Source organism: Sceloporus undulatus, chromosome 6, assembly GCF_019175285.1.
Source record: "Sceloporus undulatus isolate JIND9_A2432 ecotype Alabama chromosome 6, SceUnd_v1.1, whole genome shotgun sequence".
NCBI classification, from domain to species: Eukaryota; Metazoa; Chordata; class Lepidosauria; order Squamata; family Phrynosomatidae; genus Sceloporus; species Sceloporus undulatus.
The window spans coordinates 8,762,677-8,779,024 of NC_056527.1; the positions used below are offsets into that span (position 1 = coordinate 8,762,677).

General features: G+C 40.7%; 1 protein-coding gene across 1 annotated transcript in view; it reads left to right on the top strand.

Moving 5' to 3' along the window:
- LOC121932863 (sodium channel protein type 5 subunit alpha-like) overlaps nt 1–16,348 on the top strand; it is a 345,269-nt gene that overhangs the window by 315,303 nt on the left and 13,618 nt on the right. Inside the window, exon 22 of the mRNA XM_042471901.1 lies at nt 13,786–14,067. Within this exon, the coding sequence (XP_042327835.1) occupies nt 13,786–14,067 (282 nt within the window). The remainder of the gene's footprint in view (nt 1–13,785; nt 14,068–16,348) is intronic.

Consider the following 16,348-nt stretch of genomic DNA (forward strand, 5'->3'; position numbering starts at 1 on the left):
TGAGGAAGAATGTACAAGCTAGGAGATGCAGCAGCAGTTTGCTTTTATCAGAGTCTACAGGGAAGGGCAAGATTCTGTCCTCAACTCTCCTCTGCCCCCTGCTAAATTAATTGAATTCAAACTACTTTTACACTTGTTTCAGTTTTCAGCAACTGAAATAAGTTGAAGACAATGGGGGAAGTAGGAGAAAGAGAGAGAAACTGGGACATTTTAAAAGCAGTTGAAAAAAATGGGATGAGAGAGAATCAATGAGGACACTCCCTACCAAATCAAGACATTTGGAGGGTCTGCTGCATGCAATATAATCCACATGAAAAGATGACATATCTCAAATGATAATTTATTACCTAGAAAACCTGGTACATTTTGGCCTATGAATATTCTTAAGGCCTTCTTCGGGGCACTATATAAAACCACAAAAACACATAAATATGTAATGCTGTATTACAAAAAAATCATGATCATATTTTGCTTATAATCTAGACCAGGGGTTCCCAACCTTTTTCACTTGTGGAGCCCTTATTTTTATGTCTGAGCCCCTAAGAGGCCTACCCTATGCCTTACAAGTTAATGGTGTTTAGGAGTATATATAAGAATATATTCTTATTCTTTAATTTCATTCAATTTTTATTTTGAATTTCATTCATTTTTTTTAATAGGGAAGTGCATGGGGAGCCCTAAGGGCTCCTTGGAGCACAGGTTGGGAACCCCTGGTCTAGACATATCCACTTAGAATCAAAACTGTACAAATTTCTGGAAGGTCTGTGGAAGACTTCTGAAAGATTTTATAAGAGTGGGAGATAATTTCTTTATTTTGGCCTGCTGCAACCAAAGATTCAACTGAAAGTGTTGTTCTACACTTTACTGTTACCTGCTTTAGGGGCTAATCCAGAAAGATAAGGGGCAAAGTCATTTTGCTGCCTAAGGCAAAGAACAAGATGGCACCTTCTCTCCATTTCACCCACAGAATCCAACTGGACTGAGATTAACAAAATAGTACCCTTTCACTTTATGGTAGCTACATATTATTCTCTGCCACACCTGGAAAAAATAGACTGGCTTGGGATATCCAGGCCAAGACATGAGGCACATACAGCTCTGGGTTACAACGGTTATGAACATTTAGGAAGAAGATGGGAGCAACTATTGTTGACCCCTGCTGCATCAAGCATTTGCTATCCTATCAATATATAAATATAAAAATAAACCAGGCTAGGTTGGAGCCAACTTTTGTGCCAGTGCTAAAGCCACCATGGAAGGACATAAAAGCAACCATACTTGGACAACACATGACATATATTGGAGGCACGTTCACAGATAGCTTAAGATTTCTGTCTCCTCATATTTTGGTTTCTTTTGCATCCCGATGATTCCAACCCAGGGTAACACAAGTGCTTTCTCTGCTTACAAAAATCCTAGAGATCTGCTGATGATTCAGTCCCATTCAGCTCAGAATACTTGTGGTGGTGGTGGTGGTGTGCCTTCAAGTCTTTTCTAACTTGTGGTAGCCCTAAAGCCCAGCCTATCATGGGGTTTTCTTGGGAAGTTTCTTAAGTGAGGGTTTGTCATTGCCATCCTCTGAGGTTGCAAGAGTATGGCTTGCCCAAGGTCTCCCAGTGGATTTGCATGGCTAAACTGAGATTTGAACCTTAGTCTCCAGTGTTGTAGTCCAACACTCAAACTACTGTCCCATGCTCAGACTATTAGACCTCAATACATTTTATCCTAGTCCAAGAGTCATGATATAATTTATTGAGGTCTAGTATTCTGAGCTGAAATGGACTGAATCAGCAGCAGATCTCCAGTCTTAATCCAAGAGTTATGATACCCAAATATTGTAATCTTGGAAGTTAAGCAGGCTCAGCCCAGGTTAGTACTTGGATGGGAGACTACCAATAAAGACCAGCTACTATAGGCTATATTTTAGAGGAAGGAACTGACAACGCCACCTCTGAGTATTCTTTGCCTATAAAAACCCTATGAAATTCATGGGATAGGCATAAGTCAACATGTAACTTGAAAGCATGTACACACATGGAATGGATTCAGAGCTCCTCTGACATGGAAGCCATCACTGCATAAATATCTACCCTTCCAACTCTCTGCTGTATCATTCCCAAATGCTTTCCTTTTCTTCCATTTTACATTTCACTGCACATGTGGCTTCTTGTTGTATACATAGCTTGTGAGTGTTTTGCACATAGGCAGTTCGCAAAGATTCGGCACTACCTTTACTGTTCCCTTGATGACTAGCACCTTGTTCATTCCTATTTCTTGCTTATAGCATGTTATGCCTGTGAGGGAAATGCTTGTGATAATTCCCAGTGTGCTAAAATGCTGGCAGGTAGCTAGGGAAGTTGAATTGCTGGCTTGTTGCCCCCCCCCCCCCTCCCCAGAACTTGAGAAAGAAACTTTTTGGACTATAACTCCCGGAATAGTTATAGCTCCTCCCAAACAACTTTTCAAAGCTTTTGCCTTTCCCATCTTATGTGTCTGTGTTTTCAGTGTTCCACGTTTTCAAGAGTTTGGGACTAGATGTATGTAAATCGAGATGATGCAAACATTTCCATGAAATTCATGTTTTCAGAACAAAAGTGCAGATTTCCAGTAAATAAATGCATTGTTAAGGTGGGAGGGGGTGATTTTTTAAAAATCCAATAAGAAAATACACAACACGTTCTTTCCTGAAATTATGCTCAGAGTTGTGGCAGATTTTCTTTGATCATTCCTGTTTCATTGCAATCACACAAGTGTTTAGAGGAGTTTGCATTTTGCAGCCACAACATGCTTTTCTCTGAGCTAGCTTTGCAAATGGAGATGTTTTCATTAATACACTGATTTACAAAACTCCCTTGTTTGTGAACATGACATTCATTTGCATCTGCCTGTGCTGGAGCATTTCAGTCTGCATTTTGTGTTCCCTTCCTCATGCATGATTGTGCCATATTTGCACATAATTGTTTTCTGTCTAGTTGCAGTACATTTGGTCCAGCCTTGCTTGTAAAAAAAAATGTAATCCTACTTGTCAGGACAAAAATCAAAATAGCAGGATTTGTTGTTAGGGGCAGAACACAGCTGAACAACCCACTGACTGGTTTTTTTTAAATAGAGTTGTCGTCTTTCCAGATGGAACTGAGGTGGTACAACGTAGAGTACAACGTAGTTGAGACTTTGCATAAATTCTAATTATTTTAGTGATGCTTCAGTACAGGTATCTTTCAGCTGGGTCAAGGCCTGCCTAATCAGTTCATCTTCTAAAAGGACATATTCTTCCCCCCATTATTTCCTAATAGGTTGTCTGATAGGCTTTCATGGGATGAAGAGCCTTTGGCCCTCCAGAGATTTAGATTACACGTCCCACATATCTGTACGTGGGGCTGATGAAATTGATCTACCAAACCATCTGGAGGATGGAAGGATCCCTATATCTGTATGAGGAGAAAGTCTCATAATAAAGAGACTAATACAAGAAAGAGGTCCATGGCTTATTTCTCCTGACTTTTAGATACTTTCAAGAGGGTTTCCTTAGATCACCGAAAAAGATAGTAAGGCCTCATTCACACTGCATAATAATTTGAGTCGAAGCAATGATGCAATTTAGCGCCGAATAGATGTTCACACTATTCAAATCATGATCGAATCTGCCCATATCAATTTACTCCACTTTGTGTTCACATTCATGGATAGGTTCAAACAAAATGGTGTTGCATCACAGGAGTGACTGTGCTACAGGGAACTAAATCCAATTGACAGTGCATTCACACTTGTGCCAATTTGATACATTTAAAAATATGTGGGAAATGCTGCGGATTTGGAAAAACCGGTTTAACTAGGTTTAGTGCTACACCACCACCCCCGGCAAACCACACCAGAAATTTGGTGCACATACAAACAAGGGCCCTTTAAACCGTTTTACACCAGTTTGAAAATTGGTTTATTATATAGTGTGAATGAGGTCTATATGTGATATGGTAAAGAGCAGAGGTGAGACTGTGCATGTCCAGAATATGGGGGTAGACAGTGAATCCCTTCATGTTGGAGTGGCAAATCCACTTTTGGTTTTGCATCCACTCCTCCTACAAGTTGTACTGGAACTCTCCCATCCGAACAGAGGTTGAGAGTTGAGAGAGCTCCAGAACAACTCAGCAGCTGCAGTATGAGTAATGGTAAAACCAAAATCAAGAGTTGGCTTTCTTGAGGAGTGCTTTGGTAGGAGCCATCACCCCTTTCCCCCTGGACAGGAAACCACCAATGAATACCAGCACTGTAGGCTATATTTCAGAGGAAGGAACAGGCAAAGCTACCTCTGAGTATTCCTTGCCTGAGAAAACTCTATGAAATTCATGGGGCTCCCATAAGGTGGCAAGCAACTTGAAAGCAGAAACACACACGCCAAGAGTTATGTGTGAACTACTTAAAAGTGGGTACCCAGATTTGAGTGTTATATACCTCAGACACAACAGTTTAGATCTAATCTGGAAATATAGAATTCAAAACTCTCTTGTCATTAAGAACAGGAGGTCTGCAGCCAAGGATGTGTCTGTCTCTTTGAAAATGAGGAGTGATCATGAGTATTTCTCTCCTCTGCAACCTTTTGCAAATTTGTCCATTTTCTCTCCTGGTTCTCCTGACTCTTCTAGGGACCCTCTATATCATTTCCTCAAAGCTTTGAAAATGTCACTCCACACATTTCTGAGCCACCCCGGCCAGTGACCATGCTGATCCAGAGGCAGAGGCTTACTTGGAGTTGTAGTAAAAAAAAGATGGAGCAGAAGAAGGGAGCCTCCTACTCACTGTAGTCAGGCTGCACAACATATAGGGGAAACCTGCCTTGTTTAAGGTTCACAAACTGAAGCATTAGTGAATTGAAGACAGCACTTTATTTAAGAACATTCCTGGCAACTCATCAGCATTTAAGCTGTGCAATCTGGCTCTGAAGCAAGCACAGACAAGCCTACATGCATACCAGTTTTTGAAAGGTTATCCAGCAACAGCATCTGACAACATATAGCAAATCATAGGAGTATACTGGATATACATTAGTCAATCGTTCAACAGCAGTGATGACACCATAATGACAAATTACTAAGTGGGCACCAAGTGAAAATTATTCATGGTGACTCTTTAACTTACATTTCCAGTTATTGTTATTAGTGCTGTTATAGTTGAGGCCCAGCATGCTGCAGTACTTGAGGCATTGGCCCAGGACTCTGGGAAACCAGGGCTTAAATCCCCACTCAGCCATGGAAACCCACTGGGTGCCTTGGGCAAAGAGCACTCTCTAAGCCTTCAAAGAAGGCAATGGCACTTCCCCAAACAATACTTGCTAAGAAAAACCTATCATAGGGTTGCCAGAAGTCCAAATTGACTTAAAGACACACAACAACAACAATTTTTATTGTTCCTCTTATTAGTACGAAGTCCCACTTAATCAATGGTAGCGTCAGAGTGCCCTATAAATGATCAATTTTCTTTTCCTTGAGATTTCTAAGCGCTTAATACTTTTGCAGCTAAATGTTCCTTGTTTGAGGATACATTTCTTTCAGTAAGCCTCTATCTTACATTGGCCTTATGGTCACCCTCTGACCTTCCCCTTCACTCAGCTGAGAGTCACCAGCTGCCCTGGATCATTACTAACATTCATCAGATTTGGGGATTCAGCCTGTTCAGAGAGGCTATAAAGGCTTTCCTCCCCTTTTAAGGAAGGATATTAGCTTCCAAATGTGATGGACCTAATTTGTAGTATCATTCCCCTGCTGCTGTGATTTCATTCTTTTGGAGGGGTTCCCCCCCCCCCCCCACTTTAATATTTTTAAAAAGTTGCCCACTTCAAGAACTCATTTGAATTGAAAAGCAGGCTGTAAGTCCTTAAATAGGATTATTGCTTGGTGGTTCAAGTATATGATATCTTCATAATTTTTCCTGTTAAAACCATACTCTTTCCATCTTAAAAAAAAGATGTGGACTAATAATAAATGGGCTGTATTTTAATAGCAAACAGGTACACTCATACATTGTTATCTGTTCATAACTGTAGAAGCACATGCTGTAATTTAGCAAAGCCAAATTATTTCACAGTCATTATTATTGTTTGTAAGCCATTGTGCATTTCAATGACCGTATTTCAATGCTATTAAATATTTTAAAACTGGTCATAGTCTTTTCCAGTCTGTGCATGAAGAACTGCACATGGGGAAGGGAAGCCATGCACTTGTGACTCTGAAGGCATATCCCAATTTACAAGAGTGTGTCCTACTTGTCTTCATTTCAGTAACACTCAGGAGAGAAAATGGCATGGTAGCACAAGTCCATTGGATTAGACCCAGAAGTAGCTGTACTTTGAGTAGACCTACTGCAGTCATTAATGATTTAGGTCCCATGGATTTCATTAAGTCTGCTCTGAAACTAACTTAAATCTGAGTCCAATCCATTATTATGGCAGTTTTCTCATGCGGAAAATAAAAGATAGCTTACATATCTTCCAACTTTTTGCAAATGAAAACCAGGACACTGACAGAGCAAAATCAGAGTGTGGTCAAAACACATTAACCTGAGAGGGCTTACTTCCTAGTAGAGTGTGTGTGTGTGTGTGCATTTGCTTGCAAAATTGCATTCCCAAAGGAATATATACCTTGGTGTCGATATTGTCTGGCAAGGGAAACAGATTCCCTTTTGCAGCACAGAGCGGCATTTCTTGGAGCTCCCTTGAAATGCAGCTTGACGCCTCTCCCACACACACCGGAAGTCTGGAAAGGGCTCTAGTGCCTTTAATGGTTATGTAGACAAGAATTTCACCAAAATATCACTTGTTACATGGATCTGTGACAAGCAACACCTCCTCAAATTCCCCAAAATTGTGGTTGTTAACTGCCCTCGACTAACGGTGACCCTGTGAATGAGACACCTCCAAACTCCTCTGTCCTGAGCTGCGCTGCTCTGCTCTGCTCAGGTCCTGCAAACGAAGGGGTGGGTTTTTTAATCAGCTTTTTTCATTGCCCAGCTATGACAACTATATATGGTGATGGGAAATATGAGGGCTTGGATGATCTTAACTTTGGTATTCAGTTTAATATTTTTGCATTTTAAGATTTTGTCTAGTTTTTTCATAGCTTTCCTTCTAAATCCTAGTCTTCTTCTGATTTCTTGAGTGCAATCCCATTTTTCTTCTCTTTTCCCCATTTTCCCCTTAGTTTATTTCAGTTATTGCAAACTGCACAAAAGTAGTTTGCACTCATTTAGCTCAGCAAAGTGGAGAGGAGAGGGGAAGAGGAGAGGGCAGAATTGTGCCCTTCCCATTAGGCTCAAGCAAAAGCAAACTGCTGCAGCCTCTCCTAGCTTGTGCATTATTCTGCATTAGTAACTTTTGCCATCTTGACCACACTCCAATGATGCATGGACATATGTGTCCCTGTTTTCATCTGTAAAATGTTGGAGAATGTGGTTTTAGGATGGAGTAGGGTTCAAAAGAGCCTTTAAATGCAAAACTTCCCCTCCAGAAATATTCTTAACCTCCAAATGGCAGACTTTGGTTGGGGAAGAAACACTTTGGAAGCTGGAGGGGAAGTCCTAGGGGATCTGTGAAGGCTTAAACATCACAGAGGAGCCCACCCCTTGTGATGAAGGCCATGGGCCACACAATATCCAACCCCTCCCTACAGGGTTCAGTTGGACCAGCTGTTTTACCTCCTCTTTAAGTGATCTCTGAACATGGCAGCATCTACTTGCTGCTCAGAGTGAGGAATAATTACAAATATGTGCCGCAGTAAACTCATTTTATTTTTAGCAAGTTTCGCCACACTTAACCATGATTCAGGGATACTAAAGCTTAGCATTATTACCAGCTGATGATGTGCTCCAGAATGTACAAGATCAGCCCCCATAAGAGATGTATTAAGTCCTTTTAGCACCAAGGTACAAATATATCAAGCAGGAAGGACGAAAATAGCTAGTGGGTGGGGGTGGGGGGGGGGGGGGGGGGGAGAAGGGGACACAAGATGAGACCAATAGCCTCTTTTTCAAATTCATGGATCTCATTAAACATCTTTGAAGTCAGTGGACCTGTGATAGTGACTTGACTGAGCATCAGAAGCAAATGTGAAGGATAGGCAGCCTGAGGCAAGAGTCACACTGGGGAAAGATGTGACTTCAGTCAAACTTTAGCATGGTTGCAGTTGCTGGACTTTGTTGAAGCAGTGAATGTGCTCTGGAATTTTGTCTAAAATTTTCAAGGACTGAACTCTATAGTCAAAAGTCATCCAGCAGCTTAGATAGTTCCTTTGCAGTTCAAGCTAAAAGCCAGAGCAGATTTCTCAGCTCGCTGAAGCAAAAGCCACCAGTCATTGCTTTAGCAATCATATTATTATTATTATTATTATTATTATTATTATATTCATTTATATCTCACCTTTCTCCTAATAATGGGACTCAAGGTGGCTAGCAACATTTTAAACAATATAGTTGAAATCTTTACAAAATTATATGAAAGTATAAAATAGACAATTAAGCAATCGTATATTAGAATAATTTAAAATATTAAAATGCATTAAAAAATAAAAAGGAAAAACTAAAAAATATATACAGACCCTTAAAATATTTCAAATCCAGCACAACATAACATAAAGAGCCCAACCTCAACAGTAAAGACTGAGAGCATTTTTAACCTGTTACCAGGAGGGCAGCAAGGACAGGGCCAGCCTGGCCTTTCTGGGGAAGGAGTCCAAAGTGTGGGAGCAGCCACTAAGAAGGCCCTCCCTTGTTCCTACCAAATGAGCTGAGAAGGTGGTGGGAAAGACAGGAGGGCCTCTCCAGCTGATCTTAAAACCCTAATGGGCTCATACAGGGAGATATGGTCCTTTGGATATCTTGGACCCAAGACATTTAATGTGTTTTGTTGTGGGTGGCTTTGCTTTCTTTGTTTGTTTTAAGAAAAGGTAAAGAGGAAGCTCAGGAGATCCCTGATCTAGACTGAGATCAGCCATGGGAGGTGGTAGCTCCTCTTGATGCATATAGCAGATAAGAGGAAGGCCCCTTTGGTATCAAGATTAAAACAGGTGCAAAATGTTAAATCATGTTCCCTAGGGGTTGGTCTTGCCATTAAGTGAGATGAGACAGCAGATGTTGAAAACTGGGAAAGAGTCAAAACTGAACCTGATTTGTGACCTATCCTTAGCACCCTATAGTTCTGGTGAAGTCAAGAGTACCATCAGATCCCCACTGTTGAAGTAAGAATCAACAGTCTGTCTGGTTGGGTTTTGTCCATAGATGAAAGTTCCATCTTGTCCTTTATCTTAGGCAGAAAAATGATTTGCAGCCTGTTTCTGCCATAGTCCAATCTAATATTTACTTCAAATATATATATATCTGTTGGCCGTGTCCGGTTTGTCCCTCAGAGCTGAACTCAACATCCTTTATCATATATAGGCCAAACCTAAAACATAACCTGAGAGAACAGATCATCCTTCCTTGACATAGGTATGGTTGAAGGTGACAGGGCATTTAAAAATTTACATTCTTTCAGACTAAACCAAAAGAAAGGAAAGGAAATCCCCTTTACAGTCAGCCCTCCTTATCCATGGATTTTTTTATCCACAGATTCAAGCATCCACAACTTGAAAATATTCCAAAAAAGTATAAATTCCAAATAGCCAACCTTGATTTTGCCATTTTACATAAGGGACGCCATTTTGCTCTGCCATTATATTTAATGGGACTTGAGCATCCACAGATTTTGGTATCCATGGGGGATCCTGGAACCAAACCCCAGCAGATAACAAGCTCCCAGTGTACAATCTTCCAGGATTCTAAAGAAATTAGCTTTGTTAAATTGGTAAGACATCTTTATGACCAATCACAATTGACGATTCACAAGAAGAGTCTTAGCATTTTTCTAAATTTCATCTCCTGCCTTCAGTGAGACTTAGATCGATTTGCACCAAAAGGACTCAATAGGATTCATGCTTCAGGTCACAACAAATGTGGGGAACATTAGACCTCTTTTGATTCATCTGGAAAGGCACAGCATGATATATTTGTCTCTTGTCTATTTATCTGTTTTGAGTTTTTCTAAACTCAGTGTGGAATAGGAGAGGGTTAGTGAGATCACGCATGGCCTAGTTCCTCCTGTGCGTTGCCTTTTACTTGCATGGTTTTGGCCTGATCCTCTGCATGCTTGTTGTTTCGCAGTGCTTCGTTTTTAGAAATCCACTCTTTTCATTTTTAAATCGCTCATATTTGCAGTACTTCTGGGCTGGCACAGATGGACGTTGAGCCAAAGCATTGTAGGTGCCTCTTTCCCACACAAACACACCCAAAAAAGGTTTCATTTTAACCACTTTTTAGAAAGGTGATTGTTTTGCAGTTTTAGTCTGGATAAAGATTGTGGATTCTGTTAATAAAAATGCCATACATCTGTTTGTTGTGTCAATAAAAATGTCATATACAAAATAATTGAAGTCAGGGTCCTCAGAAAGGTTTACTGGACTCTTAGATGCTTAAGCGAAAGTCTGCTTTTCATGAAAATGTGTACACACATATTCACAAACAGAATGAGAGATTTCTTCACTCATGTTTATCATAACCTTTTCTTATGATAAGTTGTTCTTCGTTTTCAAAACTGTCCTATTATGCATGTTCTCCAGATGATCATGAATGTAACTCTTTCCTCAAACTGGGAACATGAGCATTGGTTTATAGCAAAGCAACAGATGGCGATGACGGGAGTTGTAATCCAACAAATCTTGAGGGCATCCAATAGAAGGAAGGCTGTTCTAAATCAATAAAAGAATGATAGTTGTAGAAACTCAACAAATAATTACAAATGAATGGCCCGTGTTTGTAAATCTCATAAAAGTGGTTGTTGTTTTTAAAGTACCAGAGTAAATCACCTCTTTTTTATATAAAATCTGGAGATTTCCCTCCCTGACACACTTCTCCCTTACAGAAGCCAAAAATATAATGGTGAAATGAATGTTATTTTATTGGCTTTTCAGAAAGTTGGACATTGGCCTGTTAGACGAGTGGCATTTTTTGTAACCCATTCTCACTTGAATCAAAATATAATTTTGTCCACCAAGATCAATACCATTTTGTCTCCATTTCAGTTTCACAGATGACCAAAGCCACAAAGAGTAGAATAACAATTCAGTTGGCAGGGTTGTCAAAGTCTGTAAAAATGCTTGATTTATAGAAGACTTTCCAAACCTTCAATATGTTTAAACAGTGATCCAGATAAAGGTTGCCATAACTGAACTAAATACAACCAAAGTCAATACAATTCAAGTTCATTGCACCTAAGCACCATCTTGTTGCTTAATCCTGACTATCATTTGCTGGGTTGTGGCTTGTGTGTTTTAATGTGAAGTGCTGCATGCATACCTTTCATACTGTATCTGGTGGTTTAAAATGTGATGTGTCTGTGATTTGGTTGTCATGTTCTCCTCTGGAATGCATGTTAATATTAGTGAGTATTTCATGCCAGTGATGTTGATGTGTGCCCTGCTACACAATCCATTTTCATTGCCTCAGAGCCATATCATAAATGTGAGTCCTTACCATGATAGTGACTGATATTCTTTTTATTTGGTCTTAAACTTTTCTAAAGTCAGTCATTCACACTGGCATCATTCAAATCTTGAACAGATCTTACATGACCATATCCTAAGTTGTACAGTATTATTTTGCATGCCCAATTAAATTAGCTATAGCATTCACTGGATCCAGCTTGGGATCCATGGGAAAGCAGAATTCTGCAGATGAATATATACAAAGTGAGAAGACTGTGTTTTAGGATTAGGATCAGGTACAGGAACATATGGCCCTCCAGATGGTGAGACTACAGTTCCCATGATCCTGCACCATTTGATATGCTACTACAGTTGATGGGAATTGTGGGCAAACAACATCTGAAAGGCCTCAAGTTCCCCATCCATGGATCAATGGTAGGTTGGCTCAAATTTACACACTAGTTTTAAGGTGATCTAAGCCAACTCTAAACCTAGAGCTGAAAGAATAGAAGAATATCACCTCCTCCACATATATCATGTAATGTGTGAAGTGGAAGATGATATGCATGGCAACCATTTCTTCCACCTCACAAAAGGAAGGAACAGTTGTACAAAGTAGGCTGTCATGTGCAGGGATGACCCAGGACATCTTACAGCCAGAAATAAAGGACAAGATGTCATCCCCTGTGTTCCCTGTACAATAACTCACTTGATACATCATGCAATGTCATTTCAACTATGGCAAGGAGACAACATCCTCCACACCATCTGAGAGCAGTGGGCTGGCTAAGTGGTCGCATGGCACACAGAGATCTGTCCTTTACCATCTGCCAGTTGCTTCTCCATGCAGACCACCCATCTCACATTTTACTACTAGATGAATAGTAGAATTCAGACTTTGAAAAAGTTACTTTTTAGATGCAGCTCCTGGAATATTGGAGACATGTTGCTGGGGGATTCTGGGAGATTTCTCCCCCCAAAGGTAGCTCTTCCAAGTTCGGGTGTAGAGAGGGGCACTTGCCTTTTCCTCTGCCAAATGAGTTGTATCATTGACTGGATAACTGTCAAAACTAGGTAAAGATATCCTATGGAGATTCCTATAAAACATCCATTATGTCACTGATTTTTGATTTCTTGAGCTCCCTTATAGTAACAGGAACTACTGGCTACAATACCTTGACTATGCATTTCACACATTGTATAGATCCAAAAAGGAGGGTATGTTCAAACAGGGTTGGGGTCACTTCTGTCTAGAATGGTTTATTTTTGTGTGTGGAAACTGAATCTGAGTTTCACAATATAATTTTGTTAATCAGGAAAAAAAAGCTTCTCGTTCTCGTTCTGTCCATCATGTTCCTTGGAGCTATAGCTATTCTGAGAATACATCTTTGACATCAGAGGAACAATGGTATACATGCGACTAACCAGGAGATAGGTCACTATAAATATTACACTTTTAGCTAAGTGCATCCAAAGAATTTTGAACTGGATACTTGGAAGATTTTAACCACATATAAAATGTTCACGCTTTTGATGACATCAATAAATGAGGAATCAGGTCATCAAGTTCTACATCAGCCCTTGATCCAGAGACTGCACTATTGCTTAAACTTTGTGTTTCCTGGTCTTCTTTGGTCCTCCAGATGTTTTGGAGGTCACCTTCCAGAAGCTGCAGACAGCATGACCATTGGTAAGGGATTCTGGAAATTGGTGATGAAAACTTATGGAGGACTAGATGTTGAGAATAACTACTTTAACATCTCCAGCTCAGCAAAGAACTGAGTGGGTGAAGTGACTTTTATCTCACCTGTGTAATATGGTCATTACACCTCCATCCTTCACCACCACTCCAGCTTCAGGTCCAAATAATTTATTATAGACATGGAGCTGTTAAAACAGCCTGGTGTCATCCAGATGTTTTGGATCATTACTCCCACAATTCCCGATCATTGGCCAAGCTGATAGGAACTGGCCATTGGTTGCTGGGAATCTGAGACCAAAACAACTGAAAGGCAACAGATTGGCTACTGTCTTCAGCAGGAGCTAGCAACTTGATCTCCAGTCAGTCATGAAGAGCAGCCCATGCACACAGTTTAATACCCATGGTATCACACAAAATGGAAGGACTGTCCACTAGTTTTTCAGTCTCACTGCAGAATGCTGGCCCACTTTTTTTCAGGACTCTGGCCCAGACTTAGCACAGTGCGTAGAGTAGCCACTTTGGAGTTGTGGCTTACAGTAAACCCCTAGTGATAACTGCCTGCTTTCTTCTCATTCATCAAAGGTGGTGGTCAATGCCTTGGTAGGCGCCATACCTTCTATCATGAACGTTCTGCTTGTCTGCCTCATTTTTTGGCTCATCTTCAGCATCATGGGAGTCAACTTGTTTGCTGGAAAGTTTGGGAAGTGCATTAACAAGACAGAAGGTGATGAACCTTTGAACCACACAATTGTCAACAACATGAGTGATTGCCAAAACTTGAACGAAACGGGAGAGTTGTACTGGACAAAAGTCAGAGTCAACTTTGATAACGTTGGTGCGGGCTACCTGGCTTTGCTGCAAGTGGTAAGTTGAAGACGCCTTCAGGTGCTTTTGAGGATTATCCCCTGATCAAAGAGATCCTCTGTCAGTTAATTATATGATTTGTTACTTTGTTCTAAGATGGCTAGCAAAGAAAACATTAAAGAACGTTGAGGTGGTCTCTTGCTGAATGCTTTTGCCCTAATCAACACATATGTGGGTACACCATTCCTTTCAGTGTGGGAAGCTGATCAGAACTTTGAAGCAACCCAGTATAAGTATCATAGTTACCTGTATCACATTGCCTATTGTTGTTGTTACAATGTTTGGTTATGGTAACAAAGATCCTGTGAAGTTACATTTCAAAAGCAGTGCCTGTCTGGTTTGGCCCCCATGTCACTAGAGCGGTGAATCCACTCTTGGATCATACATGCTGACAAGCTGGATCATGTCATAGGAGGGCAACCAAAATGTTGAAGGGTCTGGAAACCATCAAACCCTTTTAATAGCAGCTTAGGTAGCTGGGTATGTTTAGCCTGGAGAAGAGAATTTTAAAAGATGACAGGAAGGTACAGGAAAAAAGATGCCACCTAAACATTAGGAGGAACTTCCTGACAATAAGAGATGTTGGACAGTGGAAGACACTGCCTCGGAGGGTGGTGGAGTCTCCTTCTTTTACGATGGCCATCTGTCAGGGATGCTTTGATTGGGAGTTCCTGCATGGCAGGGGGTTAGACTGGATGGCCCTTGAGGTCTCTTCCAACTCTATGATTCTGTGATTTAGTTTGAACTTTAACAGAACTATCCAAAGTCCTGAATTTACTTGGATGAGTTTTGCTAACATTGAAACAAAACCTGGTGCAGATCCACTGCCTCCCTGACATAGAAGCTGGTAACAGCCAAGTGCAAAAAGTAACATAATAAAAAGGGACAAAGCCAGCCTACCAATGCAACGAGTAGCATTTTCTAGTTACGTTAAAAGAGCTTTTTTAAAAAGAATTTTATTTGGGGTTTTGCACATTTGTAATTTGTAAAAAGTAACAAACCACACAACAAGTTACTTTTAAATATTGTAATACAAGGGCATTAGCTTTTAAAATGTTACTTTTTAAAAATAGCTTTCCAAGCTCTGGGCTTGACATGTGGAAGGATCACCCCTTTCTAATCCCAGCAAGCAAACTCTTGTAAGTGGAGTGGAATTCAGTAGAATTAAAATTAGAAGAATTATATTAGAAATATACTCCAGTACTTCCCATTTCCACCCTGAAACCTAAGCTGGAAAATATCTTTTCTTTTGATACAAAGCAGTCTCTTTTGAAGAGAAGAACCATTTTCTGCTGGATTGCAGAATCCAACTTTCTTGTAAATTTACTAGGCCATTACATAGATCGATGTCATGACGCACCAGGTTTTTTTTTCCCTAGACACTGCACAATTTGAGAGCCTATGTTTTTATCTCTTTGTTTTTCCAACTTGCAATTAGTAATATTGAGACAGGGGGGGGGGCCTAAAATAGAAAGGAGAGTTTGAAAATGAAATAGAATGCAAAATTCAACACACAAGCCTGCTGGAGAGAGCTCATGATGGATCACCAGCTCATGTCTTCCTTAGAAGTGAGTGTAAAGGTAGGGGCCATAGTATCTTTTTGCTACAGAACACAGAATACTGGACCTATATGCTTGACCTAGGCCCCATTCCCACTAGCTCATTTGCCCTGGGTAGATCCGATCTGGATTTGTTGAGCCAGTACCAAATCTCCCCAGAAAGAAGTTCCCACTACTCTCTACCTTGATCGTAGCTCCCTGATGCAATTTGCCCTGCTGAAGTTCACATTTGCAGAGTAGCGCTTTCAAATGGATCCTCCTTGTTGTCAATCAGATTCACTTCCGCTCGTCAAAGGTGACGCATCCTACAACCATTGGTCAATGGAATGGGTGCATTCCCCCCTCCTTTAAAAAAAAAAGTGGCGACAACATGCGCATATTCTGTTAACTTGTCTAATTTAAAAACCTCCAGGTGTGTGTGTGTGTGTGTGTGTGTGTGTTGTGTACATTTGGGTCATTACAGATTATGGCAACCCTAAAATGACCCCATCCTGAGGGTTTTCTAGGCAAGATTGGTTCCGAGGAGATTTGCAGAGGAGATTTCCCCTGAAGCCGAGAGAGCGTGACTCTCCCAAGGACACCTCATGGATTTCAACAGCCTTCCCTCTGAATGCCAGCCTCTAACTTCCCCTTCGCTTCCAGCCCAGCATTCCCTCCTCTTTGGAACCTCTTCCCTTCCCTTCCCTTCCCTTCCCTTCCCTTCCCTTCCCTTCCCTTCCCTT